This window comes from Chiloscyllium plagiosum, unplaced genomic scaffold (genome assembly GCF_037043375.1).
Source record: "Chiloscyllium plagiosum isolate Xiang-an unplaced genomic scaffold, Cpla_swu_hap1 HiC_scaffold_12, whole genome shotgun sequence".
NCBI lineage: Eukaryota > Metazoa > Chordata > Chondrichthyes > Orectolobiformes > Hemiscylliidae > Chiloscyllium > Chiloscyllium plagiosum.
Genome location: NW_028270150.1, coordinates 98222269 through 98244162, shown reverse-complemented (window position 1 = coordinate 98244162; position 21894 = coordinate 98222269). Strand labels below are relative to the sequence as shown.

Genomic DNA, 21894 nt, shown 5'->3' with positions numbered 1-21894 from the left:
TTGATAAGGATCCCCATGATAGGCTGCTGCTGCAAAAAATAAGGAGGCATGGAATTGTTGGTGATTTTGCGGTTTGGTTCAGAAATTGGTTGGATGAAAGAAGATGGAGGTTGGTCATTGATGGGAAATGTTCATCCTGGAGATCAGTTCTTGTGGTGTACCACAAAGATTTGTTTTGGGTCCACTGCTGTTTTTCATTTTTATAAACGACCTGGATCAGGGTGTAGAAGGATATGTTAGTAAATTTGTGAACAACTCTAAGATTGGTATCGTTGTGGACAGTGCTGAAGGATGTTGTAGGTTACATAGGAACATAGTTAAGCTGCAGAGCTGGGTTGAGAGGTGGCAAAATGAGTTTAATGCAGAAAAGTGTAAGGTTATTCACTTTGGAAGGAGTAACAGGAATGCAGGGTACTTGGTGAATGGTAAGATTCTTGGTAGTGTAGACGAGCAGGGAGATATCGGTGTCGATGTACATAGATCCCTGAAAGTTTCCAACCAGGTTAATAGGGCTGTGAAGAAGACTTACGGTGTGTTAGCTTTTATTAGTAGAGGGATCGAGTTTTGGAACCACGAGGTCATACTACAGCTGTACAAAACTCTGGTGCATCTGCATGTGGAATATTGTGCACAGTTCTGGTCACTGAATCATAGGAAGGATGCAGAAGCTTTGGAAAAGGTTTAGAGGAGATTTACGAGAATGTAGCCTGGTATGGAGTGAAGGTCTTTCATGAAAGGTTGAGGAAGTTGAGGCTATTACTGTTCCAGAGAAGAAAGTCAAGAGGTGACTTAATTGAGATATATAAGATAATTAGAAGGTTAGATAGGGTATAAAGTGAGAGCCTTTTGCCTCGGCCGGTGAGGCTATCAAGGGGGAGGGAGGCATAGCTTCAAATTGAGGGGTGATAGGTATAGGACGGATGTCAGAGGTAGTTTCTCTACACATCGAGTAGTAGTGGCTAGGAATGCACTTCCTGCAACAGTAGTAAACTTGTCAACTTTACAGGCAATTCCATGATCATTGGATAGGCATATGAATGAGAATGGAATAATGTAGGTTAGATGGGCTTCAGATTGGTTTCGGAGAGCAGTTCAACACTGAAAGCAGCAGGGCCTTTAGTGCGCTGTAATTTTCTATGTGTTATGGGATTATTTTGTTGGCGCCTGATGTTACAGAAATTTAATTTACAAATTGTACATGTTGTGGGTTGTAAGAATGTGATAGCAGGTGCGTTATTTTGGATTTAATGGATAAAGTATGAATAAAATTGAACAGATGCAAATGTTTTATATATGCGTGCAGAGGTTAACATGAACTTAGATTAATGTCCTATGTATTTCATGGTATTATTGTTAAGAATTAGAAAAAAAAATCATTTAAGCCATATTTTCATTTTTATGGTACTTTTTTTTCTTAAGATGGGTGGTGTTAAGAAGTTGAAGGTGTGTACTGTACCTTTAAGAGAGAGTGAAAGCTGAAAGCTGATAGGCACCTGTCATGTGACTGACGAGCAGTCACAGAGTGTGCTGGAAAATTGAAAGATGTAACATTTGGCTGTAACCTCGCGACTTCAGTTGTGTTCACAGCAGTTCGGTTTTAACCGATCAGTTTAAATTATGCCCCAAGATGATAAACCCCCTCGAATTTGAATTTTGGTATTTCGGACAGTTAGCCAGAAAGTGGACCAATTGGTATTGAAGGACTGCTATTCACCACACTCTCTGTCAAAGGGACCTTTTTCCTTCTGAAACATCTTTGCAGCAGGACACCAAAGACAACCCAGGGAGATCTACAAACAGTGGAGGGTGGACATTGGAGATGAGAGCTACTGTCTGGTTTTGAAAACTAAGCTGTTGTAAATTTAATTGGGGTTTTATTGGATCAGTATAATGTTATAGAGTGGGAGGTAGATTCAAAATCTTTCAGAGAAAGGAGGCTCAGAGTTGTAAATAGTTGTTGTTTAATGTTCACTTTTAGTGTTAAAGAATTAAATTGATATTTTTGTTAAATAATGGAGTTTGGATAGTTCACTGTCACTCATACTTTAACAGATTACGAGGTGAGGTGACCTTTACTGGGTGTTTTGTTTATTTAGCAGTGGGATTTACTGCTGTGTTGTAACGACGACACAAATCCCAGAAATGCTCTGTCACTCCATTGAATAACTCAGTCAGATTTATCAGGTACGATTTGTTCTTGGCAAGTCCAGGCCAGTTTTCATGTTTCTTATTGGAAGAAATATTTTGTGTGAACTGGGTTAATGAAGTACCAAAACTGAGTCGATGTAGGAACAGCACTTGTCTCTCTCACCTTTTTGAACAATGGCGTATTGTTTGTAATCATCTATTTCTTTGGGACCACTTAAATATCTTCAGAGAATTGAAAGATTATGGTCAATGCTTTTGTTATTCCTTCTCTCAGTAACTCACATACGTGCAGTCCACGGTGGGTACAAGCCCTACTCCATTGGGGAACATTGTACTGGATTGAAGAGGGTTAACTGATCCTGTTTGATTTGTGACTGAATTTAATGTCAAACTCTGTGGACCATAATTGTGTCCCAGGAGGGTTTCCCTTGTCTATTAATTATAAATTCCTTACAATGTACGAAGCTATAGTATCAGTGACAGCATCACCTCCAGCATCACCCCCAGCACTAACAGGGACCGGCAGCTCCAGAGACTGGGAGCTCGGGAGAAGAGAGATTCGAACCTGAGAACAATAGATTGGAATTTTACAACCATGGGTTGGAATCTGAACACAGAAGATCGGAATTTTACAACAATGGGCAGGAGTTTCTCAGCAACAATTGATGATATTCCTGCAAATTACCACTTGATGTCATTAACAACTCGGATCCGTTATATACTCCTGGTTATTCAACATATTTACTATCCCACCCTTGTTATTGTTGGTGTTCCTGGTAAGTCTGTAGCCTTCTATTTAGTCTTAGAGCTATCTTTAACTACATCACTGTTCCTGCTTAGTTACTCTGTCCTCCTTGCTGCTGTTGCTGTTGTTCTGGCTTACTCTCTATGTCTGCCCCATGAGATCGGTGAATTGCATTTCATTGTATTAATGGTCTTGTCATTTCAAATTGGAAAGACCAGAGCAATTGCTATTTATCTCAATTTTAAATTTCAATCCTTATCCATTGACTCCAACACCATCCTTGGCCAAGTCATGAGGATTAGTGAGATTGTACAGAATCTGACCGATCCATTTGACCCTGAGCTGGGTCACCCTCGTGTTTGTTCCTGGCACTGATTCAGGTGACACCTGTTCCCAAAATGTGTCTCATCACAGGGAGCTTTTCAGGCAACTCACCTTCCAGTTGCCCATCCTAACTGACATCGTCCAAACGCCCTCATCCCCTTTATATCAGGAATATAAAAGTACACTCTCACAAAACTGGCTGCCAATGAAATAGAGTTTACCTGAAAACCGGAGGTTATTAGAATGTGACTTGCTTTGTTTCTCAGAAGTGTTGCTCAATTACTATTATCTTGCCTGGTCAATGCCTGGCCGTGGACATATCATTTGTTTCACTATGAGTTAAACACACCAAGCAGTCAGCACTGTTAATGGTAGGGCCCTGGGGAGAGATTTGTAAAATAGAGAAACCAAAGTGTACAGGTACATTGTACCTCGGAGGTGGCACCACAGATAGACAGGGTGGTACAGGAAGGATTTGGCTCACTTCCTCAAAATGAAAGGGCACAGGGTTAAAGGTGAGAAGGGAAAGATTTAAACGGGACCTGAGGGGTAACTTTTTCACACAGAGCGTGGTGCTTGTATGGAATGAGATGTCAGTACGAGTGCTAGAGGCGGGTACAATGACAACATTTGAAACAATTTTGGACAGGTATCTGGGTAAGGTAAACAACCAAAATAATGTGAAAGGTTGAGAGGGCTATGGGCCAAATCCAGGCAAATGGGACAAGTTCAGTTCAGGAAACCTGGGTGTAATGATCAAAGGACCAACAGCTCTGTCTCTGTGCTGTATGATTCTATGACTATGGGTCAGAGCGAACGACCAAAGACAGGAGGATTAGCAGGAGAAAACATCAATATGAAACCATTCCCCATTGTAAACCACAATACATGCCCAATTGCTTTCATCTCCCATGGCAACAGTGGGTGTTTTAAATGGTTTCCAGCCTGGCTAAGCCCTCTGTGCAGATACCAACATCAGTGAGAATGCAGAGACCATCCAAAGCTACAGCTATGGTACAGTCCAAACATTTGGGCGGCACGGTGGCACAGTGGTTAGCACTGCTGCCTCACAGTGCTGGAGACCCGGGTTCAATTCCCGCCTCAAGCGACTGACTGTGTGGAGTTTGCACGTTCTCCCCGTGTCTGCGTGGGTTTCCTCCGGGTGCTCCGGTTTCCTCCCACAGTCCAAAGATGTGCAGGTCAGGTGAATTGGCCATGCTAAATTGCCCGTAGTGTTAGGTAAAGGGGTAAATGTATGGGTGGGTTGCGCTTCGGCGGGTCGGTGTGGACTTGTTGGGCCGAAGGGCCTGTGTCCACACTGTAATGTAATCTAATCTAATCTAATCTAATACCTTAGACTGTTTGAGCGTCCATTGTCCAAACTTGGCAGTGGGCTTACAGACCTCTGTGTAGCCACTGACAAAGCTATTGCTGGGCTCTGTGACCATGTGTGCACTCAGATAATAAATACTCTTCCGAACAAGATGCATTGTCTCATACATTTGTCATACATCTGCTTATTTCACTGCCTGTCAATGGATCTTGATTTCCAGTACAACCTTCCTCATTCTTCATTTCCCCGTGTCATGTCATCAAAGTTTGGAATGTTGTCTTATAACCCAGAGCTAGAGCCATGTGTGTACCTTACCTGTGCCAGTGGAACAATAAGGGAGCACTGACGTTTATAAGCCTGCAGTCTGTAAAATATCTATTCAACACAACGCTGATTAAAATCCACCTGAACTTTGTTACAATCCTCAATGATATGGACTAGTCTGTTAATCTTTCTATTCAATATGATATTGTTAGTTTATTTACTTCTCAATCTACTGAGGAAATCCATGTTTCACTAATCTCTCTTTCCAGCCCAGTGATGATTGTTTCATTTCAACCAGTCGGAATTAGAATCCCTACAGTGTGGAAGCAGGCCCATCAGTCAAACAAGTCCACATCATCCTTGCGAAGAGTAACCCATCTAGGACCCATTCCCCTATCCTATATTTACCCCGATCTTATGCACCCAATATCCCCGAATATTATGGGCAATTTAGCATGGCCAATTCACCTCACCTACAATCTTTGGATTGTAGGAGGAAACCGGAGCACCTGGAAAAAGCCACGTAAACACGGGGCAAATGTGAAAACTCTACGCAGACAGTCACCCGAGGCTGGACTCAAACCCAGGCCCATGGCACTGTGAGGCAGCAGTGCTAACCACTGAGTCACTGTGCCACCCCAATGGAGATCCTTGACATGGGAAAAATAATTGGATCTATCACTGCCTGCTGGAAGAAATCTGCAAAATGTCATCCTAAACCATTCCTTTTCATCGAAACATGATGTACAATTTCGTGAACTTACAATGAAATGACAATTGTGATTATTTTTTCATTGATTGGAATCCTTTCCAATCATTGCTTTATGGTCATTGAGTTCAGTACACCCTCTTTCAGGTAAGGGAATCTTTCAGCCAGTCCAACATTTAACTCCCCATGTGGAGTAAAATACCACAGAATCTGCCAATCTGAAATAAAGACACAATGCTCAAAGTACTCAACAGATCTAGCAGCATCCATGGAGAGTGGGACACTCAGGAATTCAGGTTAGAGACCTGAAGTCAGAACTGGGAGTGGTCAGAGGTATTTATTTACATTAGGCAGGGAAATGAGATGGCTGGGGAGAACATGGAAAGGTCTGTACTTGGGTGGAAGACAGGAGAGATTAAAGGACAAAAAGAATTGTTATGAAATACAAAATGGCAATGAGAGAAAAATATTTCTTTAAATAGGAGTTGGGAGGCCATGTTGCTGCTGTACAAGACATTGGTTCGGCCACGTTTGGAATATTGTGTGCCTCCTGAGGAAGGATGTTGTGAAACTTGAAAAGGTTCAGAAAAGATTTACAAGGACATTGCCAGGGTTGAAGGGTTTGAGATATAGGGAGAGGCTGTATAGCCTGGGGCTGTTTTCCCTGTAACATCAGAGGCTGAAGGGTCAACTTATCGAGGTTAATAAAATCATGAGGAGCATGGATAGGATAGACAAGATCTTTTCCCTCAGGTGGAGGAGCTCAGAACTAGAGGGCATGTGTTTCGGGTGAGAGGGGAAAATGTTTCATGCAGGGGATGGTGCATGCATGGAATGAGCTCCAGAGGAAGTGGTGGAGGCAGGTGCAATAACAACATTTAAAAGGCATCTGGATAGGTATAGGAATAGGAATAGTTTATGGGTCGAATTCAGGGAAACGGGACGAGATGAATTTTAGATATCTGGTCGTCATGGAGGAGTTGGACTGACGGCTCTGTTTCCGTGCTGTATATCTTATGGAATCCCTACAGTTAGAAACAGGCTCTTCAGCCCAACAAGACCCTCCAAAGAGCAAACTAACCAGACCCATTCCCCAGTATTTACCCCTGACTAATGCACCTAACCTACACATCCCTAAAAACTCTGGGCAATTTAGCATGACCAGTTCACATAACCTGTACATCTTTGGATTGTGGGAGGAAACTGGAGCATCCAGAGGAAACCTACGCAGACACAGGGAGAATGTGCAAACTCCACACAGACAGTCACTTGAGTTTGGAAGAGAACCCTGGCCCCTGGCGCAGTGAGGCTAATCACAGTGTGAACCATTGAGCCACCGTGCTTCCCCAATCTGTATTTGACTCGATGACTCTAAGTACAGATGTAAAATCTTCACAATAAAACTATGGATCAGCGTTCCTGATCTGAAGTTGTTGACTCAGTGTCAATTACAAATGTTGGCACATTTTTTGGGAAACATCTTTGATGATTTTGTATTTTCCTACTTATACTTTTTACTCCATTACTTCTCCTGGTATAATCTCATTTTGTTTTTCGTTTTCATCCCTTCTCCCATCTAATGTCTCCTGTCTCCCGGGTTACCACAGATCTTTTCATTTGTTGTTCCTTCCTTTCCATGACTGGTTTAAATCCTGTTTCAGTACATTTCCCGTTCTGACAAAGGGTTAGCAGCCTGAAATGTTAACTCTGTCTCCTCACAGGCACTGTCAGAGCTGCTGAGAATTTCCAGCATTTCCTGTTTGCTTTCTATCAACTTAGCTTTTCCTTTTTGCCGATACTGTAAAGATTTTAATTTGATAAAATCTGATATAACTTCTGACCATTGCTATCATGTCATTGCAAGCCTTAGCTCAATTACAATAACACACCACGTTGGGCGAGCGAATCGAAAGGGACTTTCAGTTGGATTAGCTCCACAACCACATGAATATAATGAGCATTTTCACACGTTTCACAGACTTGATTACATTTCCCACAGTAAAGACAAAGTGGTGACACTGAGCTGAGGGCAGTGGTCAGTTGTCACATTCACAATGGAACACCCGTCCTCAAGCTGCAGTCCTCAACCTTGTCCCTTAACTGCAGCCTATCGCTGCCTTTCCCTCAGGATATGTGTTTAGTGCCTTACAAACCATTACTTTATACACAGTTTGCCACTTGATTCAGTGTTATATTGAGTAAAACTCTGTATCTACTCAATCAGTTGATTAATTTGTTACCTAACTGTCCTTTCCGTGATAATACTCTGATTTTGAAATCCATTTCCCCTTGCTGTTTATTTATTCAAATGACCAATTAATGAGACTATGATGCACTTGTCCCTCTTCATGACTATTTGGCTGTTCCAGTCTACAGTTTTTACTGGTTAATATGCAAGTTGCAGCATGGTGGCTCAGTGGTTAGCTCTGTAACCTCACAGTGCCAGAGACCCCGGTTTGATTCCACCCTCGGGCAGTCTGTCTGTGTGGAATTTGTACGTTGTCTCCGTGTCTGCGTGGTTTTCCTCTGGCTGCTCTGGTTTCCTCCCACAGTCGAAAGATGTGCTGGTCAGGCGAATTGGCCATGCTGTATTGCCCATTGTGTTCAGGGATGTGTCGGCCAGGTACATTAGTCATGGGAAATCTAGAGTAATCGGTGGAAGGGAATGGGCCGGGTGTGATACTCATCAGAGTGTTGATGTGGACTTGTTGAGCCGAGTGGTCTGTTTCCACACTGTGGGGATTCTAATTATAATCTAAATCCACGTTCTATCAACTTTGAAGTAAAGGATCTTTACATCCTCTGAATTAATCTTTTCCATCATATTTGCACATCACAGAACTTGCACAAAATTGTAACTAATATTCAGTCGAGCCTATTCCATTCACTTCTGTGGCTATATTACACATAGAATACAATTTTATACTGAAGAATACGATCACCACATTTTGACAGTGCTATAGTGATATAAGTCTTACACTGAGGTACACTGAACTCTGACAAGTATCAGATGTCTTGCCATCGATGACTCTTTGAAAACCTCTCCATTTACCACAGAATTGAGAAAACATTCCCAGACGTGGACTGAGGTCACTCAAAATCATTCCTGAGATTTCAGAGAAATGGGCCATTCTGCCATATATTAATGAAAAGTTACAAAATGATCGAACTAAAGCAAAATACTGCAGGTGCTGGATATCCGAAATAAGAACAAATAAGGCTGGGAGTGCTGATGGAACAGCATTAACCTGAAATGTTCACTTATCTCTCCATAAGTTTACGCTGATCTCATAAACTACAGAATATTGCTGTAAGTTTGGATCACTGGGTATGCTGTGAAAGAGAATACGTTGAGCTGAAGGATTCCATTTCTGGCAAATAATACATTTTCAGGTTCCATTTCTAATAAATATTCAGCTTGACAGTTGTTGGAGAAGGAGCCTTGGTCCGGTTGTGTTGAGACAATGAAGAGAGACTTGAATGGTTATTGAAATCGAATCAATCTGCAGGGTAATGGGGAAAAGGCAAGTGCTCGCCACTGTCTCAACTCATACAGACAACCAATGCGGATACGATGGGCTGAATGGCTTCCTTCTGGTAACTGGGTGATTATTAAACCTGATCTCCCTTTTCCTTTCCTGGGTGTGTCATCCACATGCTGGATTGTGCTTCAGTAGAGGCTCTCCAGTGCTCACCAGGAGCTAACACAACAAACAGCTAAGGCACTGTGTGTAGCAATGGTCCTGAAAATATCTTATCAGCGGTAAATGGCTCCAATACTCACTGAGTTGAACTGTTCCAGTACAGTTACAAAACTGGCACCACCTATTAATCTAGGGATTTAAACAGGTAAATCTCAAAGAGTCGAACAAAGCAAATCCAGATAATTACCACCCATCAGTCTGATCAGAATTCACAGCATCATGGTGGAAGGTGACATCAAGAGTGCAACCGAGCTGCACTTACTCAGCAATAACTAGTTCACTGGTGTCTCATTCTGCAGGGTTATTCAGCAGCAGATCTCATAACAACGAATATCCAAACAAGGACAATGGAGCTGTATCCTGAGGTGAGGTGAGAGGGACCGTATTGGACATCAAAGCAGCAATTGACCAAGTCTGAGCTGAATGAATCAGAAAATAACAAGAAATGGGATGAAACTCTCATTGGTTGTGGTCATTCCTGGCACATTGGAGGATGGGTGTGGTTGTTGGAAGTCAGTCACCTCAGCTCCAGGACATCTCTGCAGGAGTTCCTCAGGGAAGTGTCCTCGGCCCAGTTATCTTCAGCTGTTTCATCATGGACAATCCCTCCATCGTAAGGTCAGAATTCAGGATGTTTGTTGATCATTCCACAATAATTAGTAGCATTTCTCACTTGTCAGACACTATGCCCATGTTTAGAAATACTTGGACACCATGCTGGGCTGAAAGTAGCATGCGTGTCACATAATTCTCAGATACTTCCGAAAAGAGAGAATCTTACCATTTCTCTTGACATTGATTGGTCTTACCATCACTGAATTCCACACTATCCACATCCTGGGGCGGGGTTAAAGGAGGTTACCATTGACCACAGACTAGCTGGACCACTTATATAAGTACCATTGTTACAAGACCATGTAAGAGATTGGTAATTCTCTGATGCATGTCTCACCTCCAGATTCCTTGAAATCTGTTCAATATCTGCAAAGGGCATGTCAGGAGTGTGATGGAATACTCCCCATTTGCCAGAGTAAGTACTGTTCCAACAACACTCAAGAAACTTGATAATATCCAGAATAAGGCACCCTTGATTGGCATCACATCCAGAAACATTCCCGGCTTCCACCATTAATGCACCCCAGCAGCAACGTGTGGCCTGTAGAAGGTGCATTTCAGCAACTTCGTAAGACACCTTTACAGCATCTTCCAAACCTGCGACCTCTACCATCTCAAATCAATAGGCCATCAGCTCAACAGGGAAGTGATCTCTGACTAGATATCAGAGAGAATAACATAGACTGACACACCTCCACTTTAATCTATCTCGATTGCATAATGATCAGGTGCAGGATATGTGTGCTGATATCCACCATGGTCACTGGATACTAATGAAGGGGAACTTGGGCTGATTCTTCCACATGTATTTTGAATGACTCTGTAAAGATGAAGAACAGGAACCTGGACGCTTCCTCCACCCTAATGAAGGGTCTCTGTTCCACTTCAGAAACTGAAATATTCCTTAAATGGTCTTTGTGATGTCTCTTAGAGTCTTTGTTTTCACTTCAATAATCTGACAGCCCAGTGTCTATCATCGCATCATCTCTAAAAACTGCTATTCCTCATTTTCTGTTTCATCCCAAGTGTGAATTTCTACCTAATAGCTAATTTTATTGAATTCTTTGGACCCAGCAGTTTACATGATTATGGCTATAAATACTTCAATAAATTTTCAGAAACAGGGACACATGTAAAAATCACACGATATACTCCATGTAATAGATAACTTTTCTACCAGCTTGATTAATTTTCCTGTTTATTTTCCTTCTCCACAGTGAACATCTTAACAATTATAATTATGTCCAAAGGAACATGTGGTCTTTCAAAATGTATTACTCGATACCTGATGGCAATGTCAACAGCAGATATACTGGTTATTATCCTCGATCTGCTATTGAGGTACATTCCAATTGTTTTTAAGAGAGAGTTTCGTTTCCTACGGTCCATCCCCATCTGTAATATCCACGCTGTCTTCCTTTATGCAGCCACCGACCGTTCTGTCTGGTTTACCGTCACTTTTACCTTTGATCGATATGTGGCCATTTGCTGCCCAAATCTGCAAATTAAATTTTGTACTGAGAAGACAGCAGCTGTGGTTCTGGGAACAGTGACTGTGCTGATTGGTTTGAAGAACATTTTCTGGTACTTTATGTTCACATCTCAGTATTTGCTCAGGAATCATCCCTGGTTTTGTTCAGTACCAGCTGATATTCTGTCATCTCCAGTCTGGGGAACAATCGAGTGTCTTTATTATGTCCTGAACCCAGCAGTGCCATTTGTTCTGATTCTGCTGCTCAATGCTTTAAATGTCAGGTACATTTTAGTGGCCAGCAGAGCCCGCAGGAGACTTCGGGCTCACAGCAGTGGGGAGAATCCCAGTGACCCAGAAATAGGGACTTGAAGGAAGTCCATCATTTTATTGTTTGTTATCTCAGGGAATTTCATCCTGTTATGGTCAGTGTTTATGCTATACTCTCTATGGAAACGCACATATCAGATGGGGAACAGGGACCTATATCTACATTATTTTGTAGGAGATATCGGATTCATTCTCCAGCTCCTAAGTTGCTGCACAAACACTTGTATATATGTCGTGACCCAGACTAAGTTCAGGAAACAGCTGAAGAACATGGTAAAATACCCTTTTACCCGAATGGTGAAATTCATTCAATGATGAAACGGATTGAAGGATTCAGGGCTTAGAAATGTGTTCTGTCTCAGAATCCATCCAATCCACTCTCCGTGGGGTCAATGGTACAGACACAGTGAGGGGAGTCTGCACTCTCCAATCTTTGTGAGACAGACTGAGCATGTTCAGTTGGCAGTCCTGGTGCTCCACTTCAGACACAGAGTAAATGGCCTGATCTCACACAGTCAATGATATAGACACAATGGCATCAGTCTGCTCTATCCAAGGTATGTGATACAGATACATTAGGGACAGTCTGTCCTCTCTAGGGTCTGTGACAAAGAGACATTGAGGATGGTCTGCCCTCCATGGGATACATGTGACATGCTATTATGAATGAGGAGTAGGTCAGTTGGCCGTTTGAGTCTGATCTGTGAATTCATCTGTTCATAGTTGATCTTGCTACGACCGTAATCCTCTTTTCCACATACTTTCCGACCCCATTGACTCCCTTGTTAGTGAAGAGTTCATATCAACCTTCCATAGATTTCATTAATAAGCCTGCATCCATGGTTATCTGGAAGGTCATGCCACAGACTATGTGAACAAACAAATATGAATGAGGAGTAGATCATTTAGCCCCTGCATTCTAATCTGACTTTTGATAAGATCAACGTTGATCTGGCTCCAGCCTTAATCCTCTTTTTCCATCTACTTTCTATCCCATTGAGTCCCTTGTTAACCCTAACCCTGCACACAATACTCTGAATGTGCTCTGAGCAGAGTCTTATAGAGTCTCAGAAGTACACCCCTACTTTTATATTCAAGTCCTCTCAAGATAAATGCCATCATCGCATTTCCCTTCCTAGCTACCGATTCAATCTGCAAGTTTAACTTGAGAAAATCCTGGACTAGAGTCTCCTTGCACTTCAGATTTCTCATTTTTCTCCCCATTTGGAAAATAGTCCGTGCCTGGTCCTGCACTTTGTCAGGTATTTCCTGACAAAGTGCAGGACATCACAGTTTTTCATGCAGTGCTCTGCCACTTCTTTACCCATTCTCCTAACCTGCCAAGTACGTCTTCAGCCTCTTTGGCTCCTCAATGCTACATGTCCCTCGACCTACCTTAGTATCATCTGCAAACTTAGCTAGAATACCTTTGATTCCTTCATTTTGATCATTAATGTATAAAGTGAAAATTTGTGCTCCCAACACTGAGCCTTACGGAATTAGAATTCTCACCAGCTGCCTTCCTGAGAAGGACCCTTTTATCCCCACTCTCTGCTTTCTGCCAGACAGACAGGCTTCTATCCATGCTAGCACCTTGCCTCCAACACCATGGGCCCTTATCTTACTCAGTAGCCTCCTTTGAGCCACCTTGACAAACTCCAGGCATTAACATCTGTTGGCTCAGCTTGGTCTAACCTCCCTGTTACTTCCTCAAAGAATTCGAGAAGGTTTATCAGGTATGACCTCCCCTTGATGAAACCATGCTGACTTTGCTCCATGATCTCTTTAGCCAACTCCTTTAGAACTCTGAGGTGTAGTCCATCTGGTCCAGGTGATTTATCCACATTCAGGACATTCAGTTTTTCTAGCACCTTCTCCTTGGTGATGGCCACCATACTGAGCTCTGCCTCCTCACTCTCTGTATTTTTGGGATGTTACGGTTGTCTTCCATCATGAAGACTGAGGTAAAGTAAGTTCCTCAGCCATTTCCTTGTTCCCCACTGTTATCTCTCCAGTGTCATTTTCCAGGAGTCGAATGTCCACTTTTGCTTCTCTTTTACTCTTTATATATCTAAAGGAACTCTTACAGTCTTCTTTTTATATTACTAGCTAGCTTATGCACATACTTAATCTTCTTGCACCTTATTTAATTTTTTGTTGCCCTCTGTTGGTCTTCGTAATCTTCCCAATTCTCTGTTTTCCTACTGCTGTTCACCACATTATATGCTTTCTCTTTTGCTTTTTTGCTATCCCTGACGTCCCTAGTCAGCCATGGTTGCCTCATCCTCCCTGTACCATGCTTTACTTTTCTCAGGATGAATCTCTGCTGTGTCTCCTGAATTACTCCCAGAAACTCCTGCCACTACTGTTCCACTGTCTTTCCTGCTCGGCTCCTCTCCCAGTCAATTCTACCCAGCTCCTTCCTCTTACATCTGTAGTTCCCTTTATTCAGCTATAATACCATTTCCCCTGATTTTATCTTTTCCCTTTAAAATACAGAGTAAATTCAGTCATGTTACGATCACTGCCTCCTCTGGGTTCCATCACCTGAAGCTGCCTTATCAAGTCTGCCTCATTGAACAACACTAAATCCAATGTTGCCTGTTCCCCAGTGGGCTCCGCCACAAGCTGCTACAAAAAGGCATCTCATGGACATTCCATAAATTTATTTTCTTGCAATCCATTAACAACCTGATTTTCCCAGTCCACCTGCATATTGAAATCCCCCATGATCACTGTAACTTTGCCCTTTCTGCACATATTTCCTATCCCCTGGTGTATCTTGCGTCCCAATTCCTGAATACTGTTGGAGGTATGCACATAACTCCAGCTGTAGCTTTTAAACCTTTGTGTTTCTTCAATTCTATCCACACAGATTGTACACCATCTGACCCTCCTTTGTTCCTTATTATTGATTTAAGTTCATTTCTTACAAGTACACAACGCCACCCCCTCTGCACACCTGTCTATCTTTTCAATAAGATGTAAATCCTGAATATCCAGCTCGTAATCCTGATCGCCTTGCTGCCATTCATTTGCCCAATTATCCTCGTCATAAATACAAGACAAGCATCAAATTGGGTCTAAAGCCTAACTCAAGGATACAAAATCACTTCCTTCCTTGAGACAAAACACCTCAAGTGCTCACATGGATAAAAGCTTCTGACGCCTGTCTTTGAAAGTTGCTAAACCCAAAAAGTCATCACTTTGATCGAGCGAAACCCAACCTGGTCCAGGAACACACTCCAACTTCCCTCAGGATATTGGGAGCTCTCGCAATGTGGCACTCGAACCCTTGCTTTGTAGTTCATTTGGCCCTGTGTCCAATGTTAATTAAAACTTAGTGTTTGACTTCACGTGCTTTATTTATTTGTGAATTCCATCATAATGTACGTGTATCTAATGCAGTTGCTTTGTTATGACCCACAGACTGGTGTGGTACTGGTCTGGGAATAAGTGCGGCTGTGTGGCTGTACAAGATGGCCTCTTTTATGTGGACTGTTTTGGAAAGGAACCATTGTCCTCTTTCACTTGCGTAACATTACCAAAATGTGTATGTTTCAAAAACTTCCATGAAAACACCAGATTAAATGCATTTCTGTACTAAATTCTATATAACTCCAAATACTTTTAATCTTCTAGGTATATGAGGGACCTAAGAACTGTTATCTAACTGGAACCAGAATCTTCTAATCAACAGGTTGTAGCTCATTTCCTCCATACACCTCAATTCAATCCTCTATATACCTTGATTCAGTCCTCCATACACCACGATTCAGTCCTCCATACACCACAATTCAGTCCTCCATGCACCTCCACTCAGTCCACCATACACCTCCATTCAGTCCTCCATACACCTCCACCCAGTACTCCATACACCACGATTCAGTCCTCCATACACCTCCAGTCAGTCCTCCATACACCTCCACTCAGTCCTCCATACACCTCCACCCAGTACTCCATACACCTCCACCCAGTACTCCATACACCTCCACTCAGTCCACCACACACCTCCATTCAGTCCACCATACACCTCCACTCAGTCCACCATACACCTCCACTCAGTCCACCATACACCTCCATTCAGTCCTCCATACACCTCCACTCAGTCCTCCATACACCCTCCACTTGGAAATACATCGCCGTTCCTTCACCATCACTGGGTTAAAATCCAGGAATTCCTGCCCTAATGACATTGTGGGTCAACCCACAGCAGGTGGACTGCAGCGGTTCAAGAAGTTAACTCACCACCACCTTCTCAAGGGCAACTAGGGACGGGCAATAAATACTCGCCCAGCCAGCCAAGGACAATCCCACCAATGAATAAATAATGTTCTCTACACACCTCCATGCTGTCGTCGATACAGATCCATCCCCTGTACTGTGTGATACTCTGACCAGTGACATGATGCATGCTTGTCACTCTGCACTAAACACTGAGATAAACCTGTCCCCCACCCACAGGTAAACACAAAGTGAATGAGCCTTTAGAAAGTTAGCTCAGAGCCAGATGATGTATCCTATGTCACTACATGAAATGTGCGTGTGCCCCTGACTGTGAACCAACCTGGCAGAAGCAGGGACGACATCACTGTCTCTGAGCTCCACAGTGAAGGGTGAGTTAATCTGAAAGCAGCCAGAATGATGTGGTGAGGCTGGGGTTTGGTGATGCCCACACACACCGACAGAGTGTGGGAGAGGACTGTGTTGATGGAGCATGCAGTGAAATGGTGCTGATGGTGGAGATGGATGAAGACCTGGAGAAGCAAACAGTGAGCTCCTGCCTCCAGGTAACTGCCCAGGCTTCACTGTTGGGAACTGACACCATCTGGTTTCCATAGGAACTGAAGGACGAATTAGAATCTCCATCGAAATGAGGCAAGACCAGCTCCTAATGAGATAGAACGGCATGAAAATGAAGTGGTCACCCCTCACTAGTGAGATTCAGAATTCGCTCTTTAAACCAGAAAGGGGGAAATTGGAAATTCTTCTCATCACAAAACCTGATGCTTTCATTCTTGCCATTTCTCTTAAGAGGGCCAACATCATCCGTGTCCCAAAGAAGGCTCATGCAGCATGTCTCAATGACTACAGCCCATTGGCCCTAACCTCAGTGGTCATGAAGTGTTTTGAAAGGCTGGTCCTGGCATTAATCAACTGTGGATTCCCCACTACTCTTCACCCACTCCAATTTGCATATTGGACCAACAGATCCATGTCGGATGCTATATCACTCCCCCCACTACCCCACCCCCCCCCCCCACACACCCGAACATATCGACAGGTTCATTGAACGTCTTTCAATCCAGTGTCTTTGTACCAGAATAAAATGAAACTCTTATCTGGTCTGGATAGAATGTGGGAGGGTTGTATCCTGACAATCCAAGATAACATATACATCTGTTCGTTTTAAGAAGAGTTTAACAAATGACAGCAACATGGATTTCATGGAGTTCTTTGATAAATTAACCGGAACTTGCTGAGTTTAGCTTGTTTCATGTTTTATTCATAGACGCTCAAAAGATGAGGTAGTGTTTAATTGACGTTATTGCAAAAATTAAACATGTGGATTGAAGGATCAATGGCATTCTGAATTTCATACTGACTGAGGGATATAACTCAGAGAGTAATACGAAATAGTTAAAGTTTGGTTGCAGGCAGAGAATTCTTGTGGTGACAGCGTCCCTACCTCTCATTTGGTCAATTCATTTGGTGCATCTCTGATCGTAAAAAGCACGAACGAAATTCCCTTATCCCAATGATCTGGATAGTCTTGACTATAAGTCTTCAACACGGCCTTTAATGTCTGTTTCTAACTTTCCAACAGTTCCTGCAATCCTGAACATATTCAGTTGTTTTTGAATTGTTTTATTTCTCAGCTGTCCATAATTTCCGTGAATCATGTTGATGTAAAGTTTGACCCTTGATCTAATTGTATTTCTTTGGATAGTCCATATTTAGTTAAAAAAAAGGAGTAACTCCACTCCAATCCTTTAGCTGTGATATTGCATAATGGAATGATCTCTGGAAATCTCGTGGACACATTCGTTATTGTTAACAAATACTGATTCCCACTTTTTGTTTTAGATAGGGATCCTATGAAATCAATTCAGACTCTTGTAAAGGTTTACTCAAATGCAGGAACAGGTATTAAAGGTGCAGGTTTTATTACTGCCTGTGATTTTCCGATTAGCTGACATGTATGACTGGCAAAGTTCAACCACATCTTTGTGCGGTCCAGGCCAGCATAAATGATTTTGTATTTTAGCCTGAGATTTTCTCACTCCTAAATGCCACCCCCCCCCCCACCCCACCCAGAGGGAGCTCCATTCTGTAACCCAGTGGCAATACAACGCGATGAATTTTTGCCCCATTTACAGTCATAGAGATGTACAGCATGGAAACAGACCCTTCGGTCCAACCCGTCCATGCTGAACAGATATCCCAACCCAATCTAGTCCCACCTGCCAGCACCCAGCCCATAGCCCTCCAAAACCTTCCTATTCATATACCCATCCAAATGCCTCTTAAATGTTGCAATTGTACCAGACTCCACCACATCCTCTGGCAGCTCATTCCATACATGTACCACCCTCTGAGTGAAAAAGTTGCCCCTTAGGTCTCTTTTATATCTTTCCCCTCTCACCCTAAACCTATGCCCTCTTGCTCTGGACTCCCCCACCCCAGGGAAAAGACTTTGTCTATTTATCCTATCCATGCCCCTCATAATTTTGTAAACCTCTATAAGGTCACCCCTCAGCCTCCGATGCTCGAGGGAAAACAGCCCCAGCCTGTTCAGCCTCTCCCTGTAGCTCAGATCCTCCAACCCTGGCAACATCCTTGTAAATCTTTTCTGAACCCTTTCAAGTTTCACAACATCTTTCCGATAGGAAGGAGACCAGAATTGCACGCAATATTCCAACAGTGGCCTAACCAATGTCCTGTACAGCCGCAACACGACCTCCCAACTCCTGTACTCAATACTCTGACCGATAAAGGAAAGCATACCAAACGCCTTCTTCACTATCCTATCTACCTGAGACTCCACTTTCAAGGTGCTATGAACTTGCACTCCAAGGTCTGTTTGTTCAGCAACACTCCCCAGGACCTTACCATTAAGTGTATAAGTCCTGCTAAGATTTAATTTCCCAAAATGCACCACCTCGCATTTATCTGAATTAAACTCCATCTGCCACTTCTCAGCCCATTGGCCCATCTGGTCCAGATCCTGTTGTAATCTGAGGTAACCCTCTTCGCTGTCCACTACACCTCCAATTTTGGTGTCATCTGCAAACTTACTAACTGTACCTCTTATGCTCGCAACTAAATCATTTATGTAAATGACAAAAAGTAGAGGTCCCAGCACCGATCCTTGTGGCACTCCACTGGTCACAGGCCTCCAGTCTGAAAAACAACCCTCCACCACCACCCTCTGTCTTCTACCTTTGAGCCAGTTCTGGATCCAAATGTCTAGTTCTCCCTATATTCCGTGAGATCTAACCTTGCTAATCAGTCTCCCATGGGGAACCTTGTCGAACGCCTTACTGAAGTCCATATAGATCACATCGACTGCTCTGCCCTCATCAATCTTCTTTGTTACTTCATCAAAAAACTCAATCAAATTTGTGAGACATGATTTCCCACGCACAAGGCCATGTTGACTATCCCGAATCAGTCTTTGCCTTTCCAAATACATGTACATCCTGTCCCTCAGGATTCCCTCCAACAACTTGCCCACCACCGAGGTCAGGCTCACTGGTCTATAGTTCCCTGGCTTGTCCTTACCACCTTTCTTAAACAGTGGCTCCTTCAAAGATTAATAGAATGCCAGGATGCAAAATTGCAAAAATGCAAGATTGACAGAATGAAAGAAAATGCAAGAACACAAAAATGACATGATGGAAGATTGCAAAATGCAACAATGCATTCCATTTCCTCATTAAGACAGCATTTTTATGGTAGAAACATTCAGGAATACATTCGGATTCTTTCTCAGTGACTGTCTTTTGATACAATTGCTTTAATTTTCAGCTTTCAGCCATAACGCAATTAATTTATCTGAGCAAAAGATGTCTACATTGTGATCGAAATGTTGCTGGTTTGTGTCAACCACCTGATCAATAATCATAGAATCCCTCCAGTGTGGAAACATGCCCTACAGCCCAGCAATGAACACTGACCATCCAGGGAATTACCCACCCAGACCTATTACTCGACATTTACCCCTGACTAATGCACCTAACCTACACATTCCTGAACACTGTGGGCAATTTAGCATGGCCAATTCACCTAACCAGTACATCTTTGGTTTGTGGGAGGAAACTCACACAGACACAGTGAGCATGTGCAAACTCCACATAGACAGCCACACGAGGCTGGGATCAAACACAGGTCCCTGGTGCTATGAGGCAGCAGTGCTGACAACTCAGCCACTCTGCCACCCAAACAGGAGCTCTGCTAATTCCACTTCAACTTTCTTATCTGTACTCTCTGATCTCTCCTTTTTCAACCGATGACTCAGTGACCTTGTTACCACATTGTCAGGTAAAATCCCAGGATTTGTTCTGCCATAGTTCTGTTGCCTGAGTTTCCACTGGCTTTTCAACCACAGTAGGCAGCAATCCTACCTGTAACACAGCTATATCATTAGGAAGGACAAATTATATTCCTGGAGCTGAGAGTTTGTTCAGTACTCCGACCACAACATCTCTACTCTTCACGGGACACTCTAACCTCACTTTACATAACTGAGCGCTTCTTGTCTCACTGTGGATTCCTGTTACTAATAACTTTCCTATTAATAGTCCTTCAGAGGTACATATTTCCTTATGTTTCATCATCACAGACTGAGAGGATCCTCTATCTCTTAATATTGTAACCTCTTTACCTGCTGCTCCTGCCCGATGTGAGTAACCTTTACCTTCACAGGTGTATGGTTTAAGAAGATCTGGCACTTCCTCGTTAACCGACCTCCGACCTGTTTGTACATTCTGGTGCAGCTTTCTATCCTCCACTGTGCTTTTCGTTATCACTCCAACAAAACTCACTGGCTTATCCTGTTTTCCTACATCAGGCTTCCCACTATTTTACCGAACCCACCCACACTGCGATATCATGCAGCCGAGTGAAAATACTGGAGCTTTTTAACTTCTCTTTGCTCTTCAAGGGTTTCCTTTTTAACCCTGTGTGTAAGTTATCTTTCAGATCTTCATCGAGATCTACCTTTCCCTTTCCACATGAGGATTTATCTTTTCCACAATTTCAATCCCTCACAGATTGAAATTGATTTTGGAGCTAAACTTTGATTTATGAGCCAACTCATTACCGTTAGCCATTTCAGCTGCTAATCTTGCCATTTTAGCTCTCTGCTCTTCCACGTGAGTGTGCACTGCTTCAGAAAGGGAAGTTTTGAACTCCTGTCTCAGTGCCAATTTCTGAAGTTCAAACTCCCTCTCTTTCTCTCTTTCCTCTCGCTCTCTCTTTCTTTTTGTTTTGTAAAAGCAATTTGTTCTTTTTCTCTTTCCTCTACTTTCAATCCTAATTTAAACTGTTTCATTTCTGTTGCCCTTTCCTTGTGTTTTGCCTCTCACTCAAGCTGCTTCATTTTCAATTGAATTTTAGCCATCTCTAAAGATTCTGACAGTGTTTCCAGCAAATTGAAATGCTGAGGTATTGCTGTAACGATCTGTCCTTTCCTCACGGAAGGGGGCAGCTCCAACCCCAGCTTGTCTGCTAATTCCAGCAGCTTGGCCTTAATCACCTTTTGTAAAACTCCAAAGGGGCGGCACGGTGGCACAGTGGTTAGCACTGCTGCCTCACAGCGCCAGAGACCCGGGTTCAATTCCCGCCTCAGGCGACTGACTGTGTGGAGTTTGCACGTTTTCCCCGTGTCTGCTTGGGTTTCCTCCGGGTGCTCCGGTTTCCCGTAGTGTTAGGTAAGGGGTAAAGGTGGGTTGTGCTTCGGCGGGGCGGTGTGGACTTGTTGGGCCGAAGGGCCTGTTTCCACACTGTAAGTAATCTAATCAAAGGTCACTTCTTCCATCTGACTGAAAGGGCCGTTGCTATCCCAAGTCCTGTTTAAACCAACCGAATTCAACACCCGAAACAAAAGACACAAACACCTACCAGTCACTGCCTTCGAGTCCAACAACCCTAATCCCAATTTGGAACTATAGAACAAATCCCACAAAGTGACCCATTCTGTTCTGGACCAAGTCAGATCCCCTCAAAACATTTCAAGAAAGTAACCCA

General features: G+C 43.0%; 1 protein-coding gene across 1 annotated transcript in view; it reads left to right on the top strand.

Annotated features, from left to right (window-relative positions):
• The first annotated feature begins 2743 nt into the window (after window positions 1-2743).
• Window positions 2744-21894, top strand: part of LOC148148635 (putative G protein-coupled receptor 139) — a 50083-nt gene continuing 30932 nt past the window's right edge. The window contains exons 1-2 of the mRNA XM_087992353.1: window positions 2744-2924; window positions 11060-11183. Of these exons, the coding sequence (XP_087848479.1) occupies window positions 2744-2924; window positions 11060-11183 (305 nt within the window). The remainder of the gene's footprint in view (window positions 2925-11059; window positions 11184-21894) is intronic.